Here is a 16,057-nt window from a genome sequence, read left to right on the forward strand (position 1 = left end):
TGCCCTCAACCTAGCAACTGGACAAGGAAATTATGAAAGGAGAGATATTAATTTATAAGATTAATAAATTAATATATATATATATAAATGATTTATTAATATGTTAATGGATTAATATATTAATTAGAAATCATTATGTTTAATTAATTGTTAGCCAGAAATTAATCAGAATTGATTTTGGGGTTAAAAGAATTAATTATAAGGTGCAGGGACTAGTTTGCAATTATCTAATAGTTGAGTGGAAGGCTCTAGAACCCCCTTGGAAGAGGGTGGACGAAATCTTTAGGGGAAACCCTAATAATTTCGTCCATAGGGGCTTCGATAAGGCCCTTGGGTTTGCTTAGGCCCTAAGCAAAGGATAACTAGGGTTTCCCTTAAACCCTAGATCCCTCAGCTATATAAGGAGCCTCCTGGTTCATGTTTTTGGTCACTCTTTTTTTTTGAAGAAACCCTAAGGCCGAGATTTTGCATACTCCCTCTCCTCTCTCTCTCTTCTACTTTCCTTCTTGCTAGTTTGGGTGTGACTCCATTAGAGGCATTACACTTGTGGTGCTAAAGCTTCCAAGAAGATCAAGATCAAGATCAAGGGAATATCAATTGTTTGCTATAACAATTGAAAGGTATGTAAACCCTAAACCCTAGTTTACTATTTTCGATAATAGCCTCTCTCCTCTAGGGTTCTTGTTTTGCAATTCAAAGTTGTATGTTCAATAGTTAAAACATAGATCCAAAGTAGGTTGCATGTGAACTTAGGAATTGTTTTCTAGTTTATTTGTTGTACCTAAAACCCTTCAATTGACACGTATGAGTGGACCATGACGTCCCTCAAGCTAGATGAGCGGTTCTGGTGTACATACTTCCCCACTACCTTAGACGGCAACGCAGGAACATGGTTCAAGACGCTGCGTCCGGGCAGCATCAGCAATTTCAGCCAGCTGAAGTATCTCTTCCTCACAAACTTCATGCAGCTCAGGAAGTACAAAGGTGACTGCCACTCAATCATTGGGTGCAAACAAAGAGAGGGGGAGACAGTCAAAGACTACTTTGCTCGGTTTACCAAAGTAACGTTAGACGTCCCAGGACATGACGAAGGTTTAATCGCGGGTGCGTTCACCTGGGGGTTGTTATCAGGTTCGTTGTCCTAAAAGCTTATGGGAAAACAACCCAAGACGCGGGCCGAATTAAAAGAGCGAGTTAAACGTTTTCTACGCCAAGAGGAGGGTGAAGCATCGAAGCAGGCATACCTCAACGCCATGACAACCTCCACCGGGAGGCAGAATAGCTACCCTCCGACTCATCCCGACTCTCGGGGGAACAGCAGGTTCATGGGGCGGGACAGACGACCGCCAGGGCGTTTCAGACCCTTCAGCAGGGACGATAGGCGAGGAAGACGAACAGAAGTCTACACGGTCGACGAAAGGTCAACAACCAAAGGCACCAAAACACGATACTGCGAGTATCACAAGAGCAGGACACACGACACAATCAACTGCGCGGTTCTAAAAAGGGAGATCGAAGAAAAGCAACTAAAAGGCAACGTGATAGAAATCGCCAAAAGCCTACGGGCTAAGTTCGATGCAGACAACCCAAAATTCTGATGATCCACCATAATAAGGGGAGAGTGGAGCGTGCAGAAGACACACGAGATATTACAAGAGCAATGCAGGGGTTGACATTCTCCATGCGTGACCCAACCCCAGTCGGGTGGAACGGAGACAACCCCCTCGTCATTCAGGGGTCCATCCGGGATGTGATCGTTCACCGGGTATACGTCAATACCAGAAGCTCAGCGGATATCATCTACGGACACTGTTTTCGGCTATTACCAAACACGTGGAAAGAGGGATTGAGACCAATCACAGGATTCACTGGGCACAGCCTATGGCCACTAGGTATGATTCACTTACCATTCACGGTAGACAAAGCCAGGCGACGAACCGCTCTAATAGACTTTGTAGTCATACGAGACCCATCGGAGCACAACATCATATTGGGTCAGACAACCCTGCTTAGATTTGGGGCGGTCCCGTCGACAATCCACGGGATAGTCAAATTTAGCACAAGCCAAGGACTAGGCAGCGAGTGACCGTGGGAACAACCCTCCCTGCAAAAGCGAGAGGGGCGCTGGTCAAGCTACTGCATAAGTACAAACATGTATTCGCATGGACGCCTACAGGCATGGTGGGGGTCGACCGAAGAATCATAGAACACAAGCTGATGATAAAACCAGGAACCAAGGAAGTGAAAAAAAGAAGCGGGTTCAGGGAGGGGACCGAAACAAAGCAATCAACGCAGAAGTGGCAAAGTTAACCAACGCCGGAATCCTCAGAGAAGCGATTTTTCCTACGTGGATCGCCAACCCGGTAATGGTAAGGAAACATGACGGTAGTTGGCGAATGTGTATTGATTACTCGGATCTAAACAAAGCATGCCCCAAAGACTGTTACCCGCTACCAGAAATAGACCAAAAAGTAGAATCTTTGCAAGGATTTCAGTGGAAGTGCTTCCTAGATGCATACAAAGGATATCACCAAATCCTGATGAGTACAAACGATGAAGAGAAGACAGCCTTCTACACGGATCATGGTACCTTTTGTTACACAAAGATGTCGTTTGGGATAAAGAACGCGGGGGTGACCTATCAACGGCTCGTCGATTCCTTGTTCGCCCATCAGATCGGTCGAAATATTGAGGTCTATGTCGACGACATGGTAATAAAAATCCCAAACGAGAGCAAGCTGCTACGAGATGTGGAGGAAACACTATAAACGTTGGAGGGGGCTAAGAAGAAATTAAACCCCGCCAAGTGCACTTTTGGGGTCGAAGAAGGCCAGTTTCTGGGATACTATGTAACGAAAGAAGGAATTCAGCCGAGTCCAACCAAAGTAAATGAGCTCGAAGAAACACCCTCACCTTGTACGCTGAGGGACGCACAAGGATTAAACGGAAAGCTGACAGCGCTTGGTCGATTCATCTCCAAGTCGGCTGAGAAAGCCATGCCGCTATTCCACACGCTCAAAGGATGCATAGAGAAAAACAATTTCCGATGGACGACAGAGGCCGAGTCGGCACTACAGAAGATAAAAAAGGAACTCCACACCCTCCCTACTCTGGCCAGCCCAATACCCAGCGAGACACTACAAGGGTACTTGTCCACATCGAAAGACGTTATCTCGTCAGTGCTGGTAGTTGAAAGACAAGGACGCCAGCTGCCGATCTACTTCGTGAGCCGGGCCCTACAGGGACCCGAAATGAACTACCCAACCATCGAGAAACTGGTGCTCGCCCTAGTCTACGTGGAACGAAGGCTTCGCCGATACTTCCAGGCCCACCAAATAGAGGTACTGACTAATTGCCCGATCAAGCAGGTGCTCCTAAAGCCGGAGACATCCGGGCGACTCGCAAAGTGGGCCATAGAGCTAGGAGAGCACGACATCAGTTACCACCCTCGGGTAAGCATCAAGGGGCAAGCATTAGAGGATTTCTTGCTCGAAATCCCAGCGGAACTCCAACAAGAAGTAACCAATACAGACCAACAAAGACACTCAACAGAGAAGACCGACCAGCAGTGGACCCTCTATACAGATGGGGCCTCCAGCAAAGAAGGGTTGGGCGCAGGGCTAATTTTAACCAGCCCCACGGGAGAGGAAGTCACATACGCCCTGCGTTTCGACTTCCGTACTTCCAACAACGAAGCAGAACGAAGCCTTGCTAGCCGGCCTTAGGCTAGCTGTAAAAATGGGGGCGGAAAGAGTCACAGCCTTGACGGATTCGCGCTTAGCAGCCAACCAAGTATCGGGGGAATTCGAAGGGAAAGACAAACGAATGGAGAAGAATGTGAAAGCGGTGCAACGAATCACGAGTTCCCTAAAATGTTTTGTGATAAAGCAAATCCCGAGGGGAAGCAACAGGCGAGCAGACACCCTCAGCAAGTTAGCGTCAACATGTTTCGGACACCTCTCGAAGGAGGTGCTGGTGGAAATACTAAAAGAAAGGAGCATCGACGAGCGGCAAGTTGACTCCCTATCAGTGGCGCAACCCAATTGGATGACGCCCATCATGGACTATCTTCAGCACAGTATACTCCCTGACGACCACGCAGAGGCCCGGAAAACGAGGGTGCGAGCCCCCCCAGTATGCAGTCCTAAAAAGGAAGTTGTATAGAAAGTTCACACAGCTCCGTGGATCAAATGCATAGATGGAACGGCTGGGAAGTTGGCTCTGAAGGAAGCCCACGCAGGGTCAGCCGGAGCCCACGAAGGAGCGCGAGCACTCACAGGCAAAGTGTTGCGCATGGGTCTCTACTGGCCAGAGATACACCAGGATGCTGTCGAGCTAACACGAACTTGTTTGGAATGCCAGACTTTCTCGCCGGCGCAAGAAGTGCCACCATCCAAGTTAACAAGCATAGTCATCCCTTGGCCTTTCTACCAATGGGGAGTTGACATTGCCAGGGAAGGTGAAATTTCTAGTTGTGGCAGTCGACTACTTTACAAAATGGATAGAAGCAGAACCGTTGGCATGTATTACCGGGAGGCAGATAATCAAGTTCGTTTGGAAGAACATCATAACACGGTTTGGAACACCTAAGATCCTAATCAGTGACAATGGCTTACAGTTCGCAGAGAACCCCTTCAAGGACTGGTGTAAAGAAAAGGGAATAGAACAGAGATTCACATCTGTGGATCACCCCCAAGCCAATGGACAAACAGAGGTGTCTAACAGGACGTTGGTGCAAGGGATCAAGAAACGGCTAGGCAAAGCAAAAGGTAACTGGGTAGACGAACTACCAGAAGTTCTTTGGTTATATCGGACCACACGACGGACCAGCACAAAAGAGACGCCATTCTGTTTATCCTATGGAGCCGAAGCAATGCTACCGGCAGAAATGATGATAGGATCAATATGAACAGAGTACTGCCAGGAGCAAGGTAACAGCGAAAATCTAAGAGAAAACCTAGACCTCCTGGAGGAACGACGCGAGCGCGCAAGCATGCGCCAGGCAGCCTACAAAAAGACAGTGGAAAGATACTACAATCAACGTGTCAAGGACAAAGCATTCCGAGTCGGAGACTTTGTCTTGCGGAAAAATGAGGTCAGCCATGCACAACCCCGCGGGAAATATAAGCCAGACGTGGGAAGGACCATACAAAGTGGTCGAGGCGCACCGCAACGGATCATACTCTCTCGAGACCCTGGAAGGGAGGCAAATACCTAGGACATGGAACGCGAGGAACTTGAGGAAGTTCCACGTCTGAGCAATGGTAGGACCATATGCAGAAGGGAAGACGAAGGCACACAGCCTTCAAGCAAAGTCGTAAACCCCTAAACAGTAGGGAAAATGAGGAAAACATCTCATGGCCGGACTGATCACCCGGACCAACGGATAGACTCTCAGAGAAGTCCAATAGGAAATTATTGTATGAAACAACTATGTATCAGAATTACATAAATAAAAGAACATGCATTGTCTTTAGCACGTAATGCAATGAGCACATCTAACATTCTAACAAATATAACATAAAGGATACTCAGTGAATCCAAGCTGCAGTGTACATAAAAACGAAAAAATAATATATAAGAGAGCCTAACAGATGATCAACCTACATAGAAGGTTCGATACGATTGATAAAAAGCATAACAGTTCAGCAACTAAAGATAAACCATTGTTTGTTTACACACAAAAGCCTTAGAGGCCACAAGCTAAGAACATCAAAACAAAGGCCTCAAAGGTCGTAAAACGATTAAAAGACAACAAGACAATAGCTTCAAGAAGATTTTTTTCACACCCTAGAAGGGTAGATCTGAGCAACTTCATACAACACCACCAGCACCATTGCCACCAACACCATCGCCGCCAACAGGACCATCTCCATCACCAATTTCACCACCACCGCCAACTCCCCCAGCCTCAGCATTCGCTCCTGCACCACCTGCCCCTGCACCACCTGCACCCAACATCTCCACATCCTCCTCACCCTCATCAAACGCGCATAACGCTCTTACCCCATCCACATCCAAGTGACCCAGCCCGAGCAAACCAACAAATTCCATAGTCGCGAAAGCCAACAAAGCGTCATCCAAGCCTGACGTATGACTGGACCGCGAGTCACTAGCTGAAGGATCGTAAGTCCCAGCATCGAGCTGAGCTTTCAAGTTGGCCCAACCTGACTCCTCCCCAGCAACAAAGGCAGCATGACGAATACGGCTAATACCACCGGTGAACTCGGGATGCTCAAGAAGCTTGTCCATCACACGCACAAACCCAACCTGAAGGAGCCAACTACGGTCTGCCCTCAGCACCTCCAGTTCACGCTCGCGATCGGCAAGGTCCCGCTCCAGGCTTTCATTCTGAATCATCAAATCTTCATTTGTTTGGGTCAAAGACTACACCTGAGCCTCCAAGACACTACGCACATCCTCCAATACCAATTTCCCCGACACCAAAGACCTGTTCTCCTCCTCTAACCGACCAACAGCGGTGCTTAAGTCGGCCACCTTCGCCCTCAAAACAGCTTCACTCTCAACAAGGGATGTGCACACGACCTGTTCCAACTCATCAAACCGCTGCACACGACGGGACCAAGCGGCCAAAAATGCCATGGCCTGTGCAGCGGGATACACAAGATTATGAGCCAAGACGGCATTGCTCATCGAATCCATATCATCCACGGTGGCAGGAGGAAGAGCATGACGAGTAAAATCCAAGGCAACAGAACGAACAGAAACTCATCAAACCGTTGCACACGACGGGACCAAGCGGCCAGAAATGTCATGGCCTGTGCAGCGGGATACGCAAGATTATGAGCCAAGACGGCATTGCTCATCGAATCCATATCATCCACGGTGGAAGGAGGAAGAGCATGACGAGTAAAATCCAAGGCAACAGAACGAACAGACAAACAAGAATCAGAACGTAAGCCCTACCCTGTGTTGGATTAGGTGTTTAAGCCCATAACTACAATTGGTATGTACTTGAATTGATAGCAGCACAGTCCTTTTGGGTTGCCCTCAACCTAGCAACTGGACAAGGAAATTATGAAAGGAGAGATTAATTTATAAGATTAATAAATTAATATATATATATATATAAATGATTTATTAATATGTTAATGGATTAATATATTAATTAGAAATCATTATGTTTAATTAATTGTTAGCCAGAAATTAATCAGAATTGATTTTGGGGTTAAAAGAATTAATTATAAAGTGCAGGGACTAGTTTGCAATTAACTGATAGTTGAATGGAAGGATCCAGAACTCCCTTGGAAGGGGGTGGACGAAAACCCTAGGGGAAACCCTAGAGAATTCGTCCAAGGGGTCCAAGATAAGGCCTTGGGTCTTGCTTAGGCCCTAAGCAAAGGATAACTAGGGTTTTCCCTAAACCCTAGATCCCTCATCTATTTAAGGAGCCTCCTGGCTCACATTTGAGGTCACTGATTTCTTTGGAAGAAACCCTAAGGCCGAAATTGCATACTCTCTCCATCCTCTCTCCTCCAAGTTTCCTTCTTGCTAGTTCTTGGGTGTGATTCCATTAGAGGCATTACATTTGTGGTGCTAAGCTTCCAAGAAGATCAAGATCAAGATCAAGATCAAGAGGATTATCAATTGTTTCCTATAACAATTGAAAGGTATGTAAACCCTAAACCCTAGTTTGTTAATTTCGAAATTAGCCTCTCTCCTCTAGGGTTCTTGTTTTGCAATTCAAAGTTATATGTTCAATAGTTAAAACATAGATCCAAAGTAGGTTGCATGTGAACTTAGGAATTATTTTCTAGTTTATTTGTTTTACCTAAACCCATCAATGGTATCAGAGCCAGGTTTGTTTTAAATTGAATTGCTATAATTGTTGAATTGCAAATTAGGGTTTATAGCTATTAAACCCTAAAGGCCAAATTTTCGATTTCTAGGGTTTTGGATAAAAGGGTTTTTTCGAAAACCCTAGCCTCCAAAGAACCCTAATCGAAATTAGGGTTAGGGTTTTGAAAACCCTAGCCTCCTCCCTTGTAAATTTCGAAATTGCTAGAAGTTTTAGGGTTTCTTGTTTTGGATAATTGTTACTTAATTAGATTAATTGGATAATTATCCTTACCCTAATTTTCGAAATTTAGAGGGATAAGGATTAGGATTAAATTAATGGATTAATTTAATTAGATAATCCTTACAAGATTTAATAATTTGATTAATAGTTAATTAAAAGATAAATATTAAATCTAGTTAATTGGTTTATTTAAATTTAAATTTAATAGCTTAAATTTCGAAATTTATAAACCCTTGAAGTTTTAAAATGTTTTAAAACACACCTTATATATATATATATATATTATAATTAAAAGTTTAATATTATATATGTATAAGAACATGGTCAGTCAAATCGCTAGTATGCCTCATTCACGAAGCTAATCTATAAGGGGGGTATAAGGAAACTGCCTATAAAATGGTAGTTGAATGGGTGTCCACTCTCACCCACCGCTTCCTTGATTAGTGGAGGGTCGTTAGCAGAACGGATTTGATAGGACAACTACTTCTCATTAAAAGTATAATGATATTAAAGAAAGTACTAGAACATTATTTTCAAAATCCCAACTCTAGTTACTTTAGGAAAAATGTGAAAAGTATGCTAATCCATGAAATTGCACATTATGTTTTATTGGTCGTTAGTGGAGCGTGTGTGGTTAACCAGCACACTAAAAGGCACTAATAAAGAGTAGTAATGGGTATCTCATAATTGTCATTTTGATGGAGCGTGTATGGTTTACCAGCACATCAATAGTTAATGATAAAGACAATGAGGTTACCAAGCACACTTGCATGGTTATTCACATCTTGTTTGTGATCCTCGGCATCCCAGTCACAAATAGAAGAGCATAATCTGAGATTAAAACATGTCATTGAATAGTTTCAATGTATCTCAAAAGAATTAGGAATTTCACTTCGTTTGTTTCGTCTAATGGTGGAATTGGTGAATCGTCATTCACCTACCTTTATGAAATTTGCACTTGGATCTCGGCATCCCATTTCTAAGTTGTGAATCTTCATAGTTGGATCCTAACCTTGATATTATACCTTTGGGTTATTCTATTAAGGTATCTTGAAATCTAACTAAAACTTTCTTTCTTTTCAGATGTCTACTCCTGGAAACACTTCTGCTTCGTCCTCCTCAAACCAAAACTTCTCTTTGCTCAATATATGCTCCAAAGTCGTTATGGATGGCTCAAACTATAACGATTGGATGCGCAACATCAAAATGGCTCTTCGTTTCGAGAACAAAGAATATGTTCTTGAACAGGAGCTCAAAGAGCTTGATGAGAATGAAGCTACTCCTGAAGATCTTGCTGCCTACAAGAAACATTACGATGATGCTACCAAAGTGGCATGCATCATGGTGGCAACTATGTCCCCAGAACTGCAGAGGTACTATGAGGACTACTGGCCTTTCGAGATGAACAAGGACCTTATGGAAAAGTACCATAAGCGAGCTCGTCAAGAAAAGTTCGAAGTAGTCAAGTCACTCATGGCTTGCAAGATGAAAGATGGGGAGTCGGTTGTGTCACATGTGCAAAGAATGCAACGCTACATTGAGCGTTTGGTCAAGCTCAATATTCACTTTGATGAGGAATTGGCCATTGACATGGTCTTGAACTCACTTCCTGAATGTTATGGTCAGTTTATTCTAACTTACCATTTGAACAATACTGAGCAGACCTTGGCCCAATTGCACAACTTGTTGCAGACAGCTGAGGCAGGGATGAAGGGTAAACGTATACCCTCCACACCTTCGAGTGCCCCTGTTTTGGCTATTGGACAGGGAAAGGGGAAAAAGAGGAAAGGTCCTCCCAAGCAAAACTGGAAGAGCAAGGCTCAAGCTGGGTCATCTAGTAATGGCCCAAAGGCTAAGCCCAATGGTTCCACTCCCCATGTTTCTGATCCAAAAGAGGCAGTTTGCTTTTACTGCAACCAAAAGGGGCATTGGAAGAGATCTTGCCCACAATATCTGCAAGATATCAAGGATGGCAAAGTGAAGCCATCTTCGGCAGGTATTTACACTATTTCTGCTAATAACTCATTATCTTCTCGTTCATGGGTCCTTGATACAGGATGTGGTTTTCATATATGTTCTGATTTGCAGGGTCTAAAGGAAAGTGAGGAGATAGAGCGAGGAAGGATAAACCTGATCATGGGAAACAGAAAGTCTTCACCAGTAACCAAGATCGGAGTTTATTAGCCTCTGCTTAGTAATGATGTTAGATTAGATTTAATAAATTGTTGTTATTCGTCTGAGATGACGAGAAACATTATTTCATTTCATGCATTGTTCAGACTAGGTTTTACATATTCTTTTAATGATTTGAATGGTTCAATTTCTGTTTATAAGAATGGTGTTTTTATGTTTGAAGCTTTGCCTTGTAATGGTGTGTATGAAACAGTGACTTGTGTTGATAGCCTAGGAAATAGTGTACTTAATATTGACTTGTCTAATAGTGTAGACAAGGCATGCTTGTGGCATTGTCGTCTTGGACACATTAACAAGAAACGCATAGCCCAACTCCAAAAGGATGGAGTGTTGGAATCATTTGACCTAAAGTCAGATGATATGTGTGAATCTTGTCTTTTGGGAAAGATGACAAAATCACCATTCACAGGGTCTTGTGAAAGAGGTGAAGGTCTGTTGGATCTCATACACACGGATGTGTGTGGGCCCTTCAGATCAACTACAAGAGATGCTAATCGATTATATGTGACTTTCACTGACGATTATAGCAGATATGGATATATCTACTTGATCAAGCATAAGTCAGAAACTTTTGAAAAGTTCAAAGAGTTTAAGCATGAAGTCGAAAATCAATTGGGCAGAAAGATAAAGATACTTAGATCCGATAGAGGCGGGGAGTATCTTAGTATCGAGTTTAACGACTATCTGAAAGAATGTGGGATAGTCTCACAATTGACTCCTCCTAGGACACCACAGTTAAATGGTGTAGCTGAGAGGCGTAATCGAACCTTGTTAGACATGGTTCGTTCTATGATGAGTCGGGCTTCGCTTCCCATTCACTTATGGGGGTATGCCTTAGAGACAGCCGCCCACATCCTCAATCTTGTCCCTACAAAGAAGGTTGCCAAAACACCTCACGAAATGTGGACAGGGAAAGTTCCCTCGTTAGCACATATTAAAGTCTGGGGTTGTGAAGCTTTCGTAAGACGAGAGACTCACGACAAGCTAGCAGCTAGAAGTGAGAAATGTGTTTTCATTGGTTACCCAAAGCAGTCTTTTGGATATTTGTTCTGCAGGCCTAGTGAGAACGTGGTCTTTGTAGCACGAAGAGGAGTCTTTCTTGAAAGAGAGCTCATATTCAAAGAGGACAGTGGGAGCACTATTGACCTTGAAGAAATTCAAGAGTCAGCCAATGAAGGAACCTTAGATGACACTAGCACTCAACCAGAGGAAACAGTTCCTGTTGAACCAATCGATAACTCATTTACCTCTTAGAAGATCCACTAGGGTGAGTGTGCCACCTGAGTTGTATGGTTTTCATATTACTTCAGATGGTGACACATTCATAAGTGACAGAACACTGGTAAACTTAGATGAACCAGTCACTTATAAGGAAGCAATGGCAGGCCCAGAGGCTTCCAAGTGGAAAGAGGCAATGGACAGCGAGATTAAGTCCATGTATGACAATCAAGTTTGGAATTTGGTTGATAGTGCACCAGGTCGCAAGACAGTTGGGTGCAAATGGATCTTCAAGAAGAAGACAGACATGGATGGGAATGTGCACACATTCAAAGCTCGACTGGTTGCAAAAGGTTTCACTCAAACCCCAGGGGTTGACTATGATGAGACCTTCTCACCAGTAGCTAAGATTAAATCTATTAGGATATTGCTCACCATAGCTGCCTTTCATGATTATGAAATCTGGCAGATGGATGTCAAAACTGCTTTCCTTAATGGGAAGTTGGCTGAAGATGTTTACATGAGTCAGCCAGAGGGTTTTGTTGATGCAAAGTTCCCCAATAGAGTGTGCAAGCTTGAGAAATCCATTTATGGATTGAAACAAGCATCTCGCAGTTGGAATCTTTGCTTCCATGAGAAAGTCAAAGAGTTTGGTTTCTCTAGAAGTGAAGATGAGTTTTGTGTGTATATCAAGGCTAGTGGGAGTATAGTAACTTTTCTGGTGTTGTATGTCGATGACATATTACTCATTGGTAACGACGTTCCAACCTTGAAAGAGGTTAAGTCTTGGCTTGGAAAGTGTTTTGCCATGAAAGACCTTGGAGAAGCTGCCTATATTCTTGGGATTAGAATATTGAGAGATAGAAAGAAGAGACTAATTGGACTTAGTCAGAGCACATACTTGGATAAGGTACTAAAGAGGTTTAGTATGGAAAATTCCAAGAAGGGAGAGCTACCTATCCAGAGCAATACCAAATTGAGTAAGACTCAATGCCCGAGTACAGATGTTGAAATAGATGACATGAGTCGTGTACCTTATGCTTCCGCTGTCGGATCGATCATGTACGCTATGACATGTACTCGCCCTGATGTGGCATTTGCTTTGAGCATGGTCAGTCGCTATCAGGGAAACCCAGGTAGAGCTCATTGGATAGCAGTTAAGAATATACTCAAGTATTTGCGAAGGACAAAGGACTGGGTTCTTGTGCTTGGTGGCAGTGATACTTTGAGAGTAGATGGTTACAGTGATGCCAGCTTTCAGACGGATAGAGATAACTTCCGTTCTCAGTCGGGGTGGGTATTTTTACTGAATGGAGGAGCAGTTACTTGGAAGAGTTCCAAGCAAAATACGGTGGCTGATTCTACTTGTGAATCAGAGTACATAGCAGCAAGTGAAGCGTCGAAAGAAGCAGCTTGGTTGAGGAACTTCATCGGAGATCTCGGAGTTGTTCCAACCATCCAGGAGCCTATGGAACTGTTCTGCGATAATGAAGGAGCGGTTGCCTTGACAAAGGAACCGAGAGATCATGGTAAGACCAGACATATCGATAGAAAGTACCATTTCATCAGACATAGAGTAGAAGAAGGCCATCTTATAGTAAAGAGGGTGTCATCTGAAGATAACCCAGCAGATCCTCTCACAAAGGGTCTGAGTAGGGCTAAGCATATTCAGCATGCTCGGAGCATAGGACTGAAAGGTGATATTAGTTTTAGTAGTTAGATTAGTTTTTGAAACTTGTAACAAAGTAAATGTAATTGACTTTTGGTGATTAAATAATAAAGTATTATTTATAAGTTTGGCTACTACCTTTTGTCAATTGTTTATTATTGTGTTTCATTTTTGCATGTTTTACTTCCTGAATAATGAGATTATTCAAACTCCACAGTCGCTCGTACTCTTGGAAGTAAGTAGTGAATTAAGACTGTCATGAATTGGATTGCAGATTGTCTAAGGATAGACATGGCAATAGAGTTGCTGCAACGTTCATGAGTACTCAGAAATTGAGATTTGAGTATTGGATAAACCCTCGCTCAGAGTATTACTTCATGGAATTCATCACGAGTAATACTGAGACGATAATATCTTATAATCTTGAAACGAAGATATATGAGTTGCAATTTACAAGTCGGTCATGCATTGGTGATACGAAAACGCATCAGTAACTTGGTGTTATAAAACGTATTATCATGTATAATTTGATGAGTAAAAGATACAAGCATATGAGTCAACGTTTATTCGTTCCTTTTGCCCTAATAGGAAAAGCGATATATGTGGGCCCCTCGATGATTTGGTGTTGACTTATGTGCTGGGCCCAGCCAGGACTAAATTGATGTGTTCGATTAGAAGTCCTACATCATCACAAATCAGGAATCGGGAAACATAGATTCTGGACAAACAGATTGATTACATTCCATGTCTTTTGTCTGGGGATATCAAGCAGAACGAAGGGTTATATGATCACTTATCTTAGGACACATAACTGACTGGGTCAGAGTTCGGCAACAGCTTTTTGGAAGCTACAATTTGCTGGTCAAATTTAGAAGGCATACTAGCAATTATAGTTACAGACTTATCCAAGTGGGAGACTGTTGGATTAGGTGTTTAAGCCCATAACTATAATTGGTATGTACTTGAATTGATATCAGCACAGTCCTTTTGGGTTGCCCTCAACCTAGCAACTGGACAAGGAAATTATGAAAGGAGAGATTAATTTATAAGATTAATAAATTAATATATATATAAATGATTTATTAATATGTTAATGGATTAATATATTAATTAGAAATCATTATGTTTAATTAATTGTTAGCCAGAAATTAATCAGAATTGATTTTGGGGTTAAAAGAATTAATTATAAAGTGCAGGGACTAGTTTGCAATTAACTGATAGTTGAATGGAAGGATCCAGAACTCCCTTGGAAGGGGGTGGACGAAAACCCTAGGGGAAACCCTAGAGAATTCGTCCAAGGGGTCCAAGATAAGGCCTTGGGTCTTGCTTAGGCCCTAAGCAAAGGATAACTAGGGTTTTCCCTAAACCCTAGATCCCTCATCTATTTAAGGAGCCTCCTGGCTCACATTTGAGGTCACTGATTTCTTTGGAAGAAACCCTAAGGCCGAAATTGCATACTCTCTCCATCCTCTCTCCTCCAAGTTTCCTTCTTGCTAGTTCTTGGGTGTGATTCCATTAGAGGCATTACATTTGTGGTGCTAAGCTTCCAAGAAGATCAAGATCAAGATCAAGAGGATTATCAATTGTTTCCTATAACAATTGAAAGGTATGTAAACCCTAAACCCTAGTTTGTTAATTTCGAAATTAGCCTCTCTCCTCTAGGGTTCTTGTTTTGCAATTCAAAGTTATATGTTCAATAGTTAAAACATAGATCCAAAGTAGGTTGCATGTGAACTTAGGAATTGTTTTCTAGTTTATTTGTTTTACCTAAACCCATCACCCTGGAACAAACACAGGCGCGCTGCGCAACGCCTCCACCGCAGAGGGCTCTTGGAACAACCGCTCAGGGCTACCCCTCTAAGTTTGAGGGCTGAGGCCATCGCCTAAAGAAACTGGTACAATGGGATGATGAGACGCGCCTTCGACACCCTCAGACTGTTGAACGTCATCATCGGGTATCACCAACACATCCCCTGGGCTGGACGATGCAGACGACAATAGGCGCATACGACCGCGGTGCTGCATCACACGCCGTCCGATGGGTCCCGAGCTACCCTCAGGAGCCAGACCACTCATCGCCTGCACAACTTTCCTTTTTTCTGCAACCCGGCGATCGCCAGCCATAATCCCAGCCTTGCTGTCCACCGCACCGTCGGTCGCCGACCCAGTAGGAGTACGAGAGGCAGTCGGCGGGGTCATGACGGTATAGGAACCCGGCTGACTTCCCGACGTGGTAGAACTCCCCACGGGTTGTGGGGGCACCCGAGCAGCAGCAGCAGTTAAGCGACGGGGATGAGGCAAAGTCTCGTACAAAGGCACTACGTGATGCTCCAGCTTGCCCTGGTAACGAAACCGCAATACAAAATCCATAGAGACAGAGCATTCAACACCTGCCCAAAAAACGGAGAAGACAACCGTGAAAATGCAAAAGTGAACAAGGTCTCTTTATATATATATATATATATATATATATATATATATATATATATATATATATATATATATATATATATATATATATATATATATATATATATATATATATATATATATATATAGGGGGAAAGGGGGAAGAAGAGAGAAAGCAAAGGGAAAAGCAAGAGCAACTCACCGTTAGAAACAGTGTAGAACACATACATCTCCCCCCGAGAGCGCCAACTAGGGGTCATCCCGACACCGGCAAGTATAACCTCCGACATCACATCAACGTCCACCTGGAGAGTACGCAGGAGATCTGCAGTCTCCTGGTTTTGGGGAAACAGTTTAGGGATGGTGTCGGAAAGCGTAGTCGCCCGGGGGTATTCACGGCTGAGCAGCTCGTGGTTGACCCACAACCACTTATCCTGCCAGTTCTTAGGAGGCTTACTGTCAACGACGAGATTATGGCCTCCCCGGAGGACAGAGAAGGTATACTTGTCGTTGGTGGCGGCAAACCG

General features: G+C 43.5%; 1 protein-coding gene across 1 annotated transcript; it reads left to right on the top strand.

Annotated features, from left to right (window-relative positions):
- The first annotated feature begins 815 nt into the window (after positions 1-815).
- On the top strand, positions 816-1,145 carry LOC145131986 (uncharacterized). Its single transcript, XM_079066627.1, has one exon. It carries the CDS (start codon positions 816-818, stop codon positions 1,143-1,145), a length of 330 nt encoding a protein of 109 aa, XP_078922753.1.
- Positions 1,146-16,057: the final 14,912 nt, after the last annotated feature.

The sequence above is a fragment of the Lactuca virosa genome, chromosome 8, assembly GCF_052849685.1.
Source record: "Lactuca virosa cultivar CGN04683 chromosome 8, Lactuca_virosa_CGN04683_v6, whole genome shotgun sequence".
NCBI classification, from domain to species: Eukaryota; Viridiplantae; Streptophyta; class Magnoliopsida; order Asterales; family Asteraceae; genus Lactuca; species Lactuca virosa.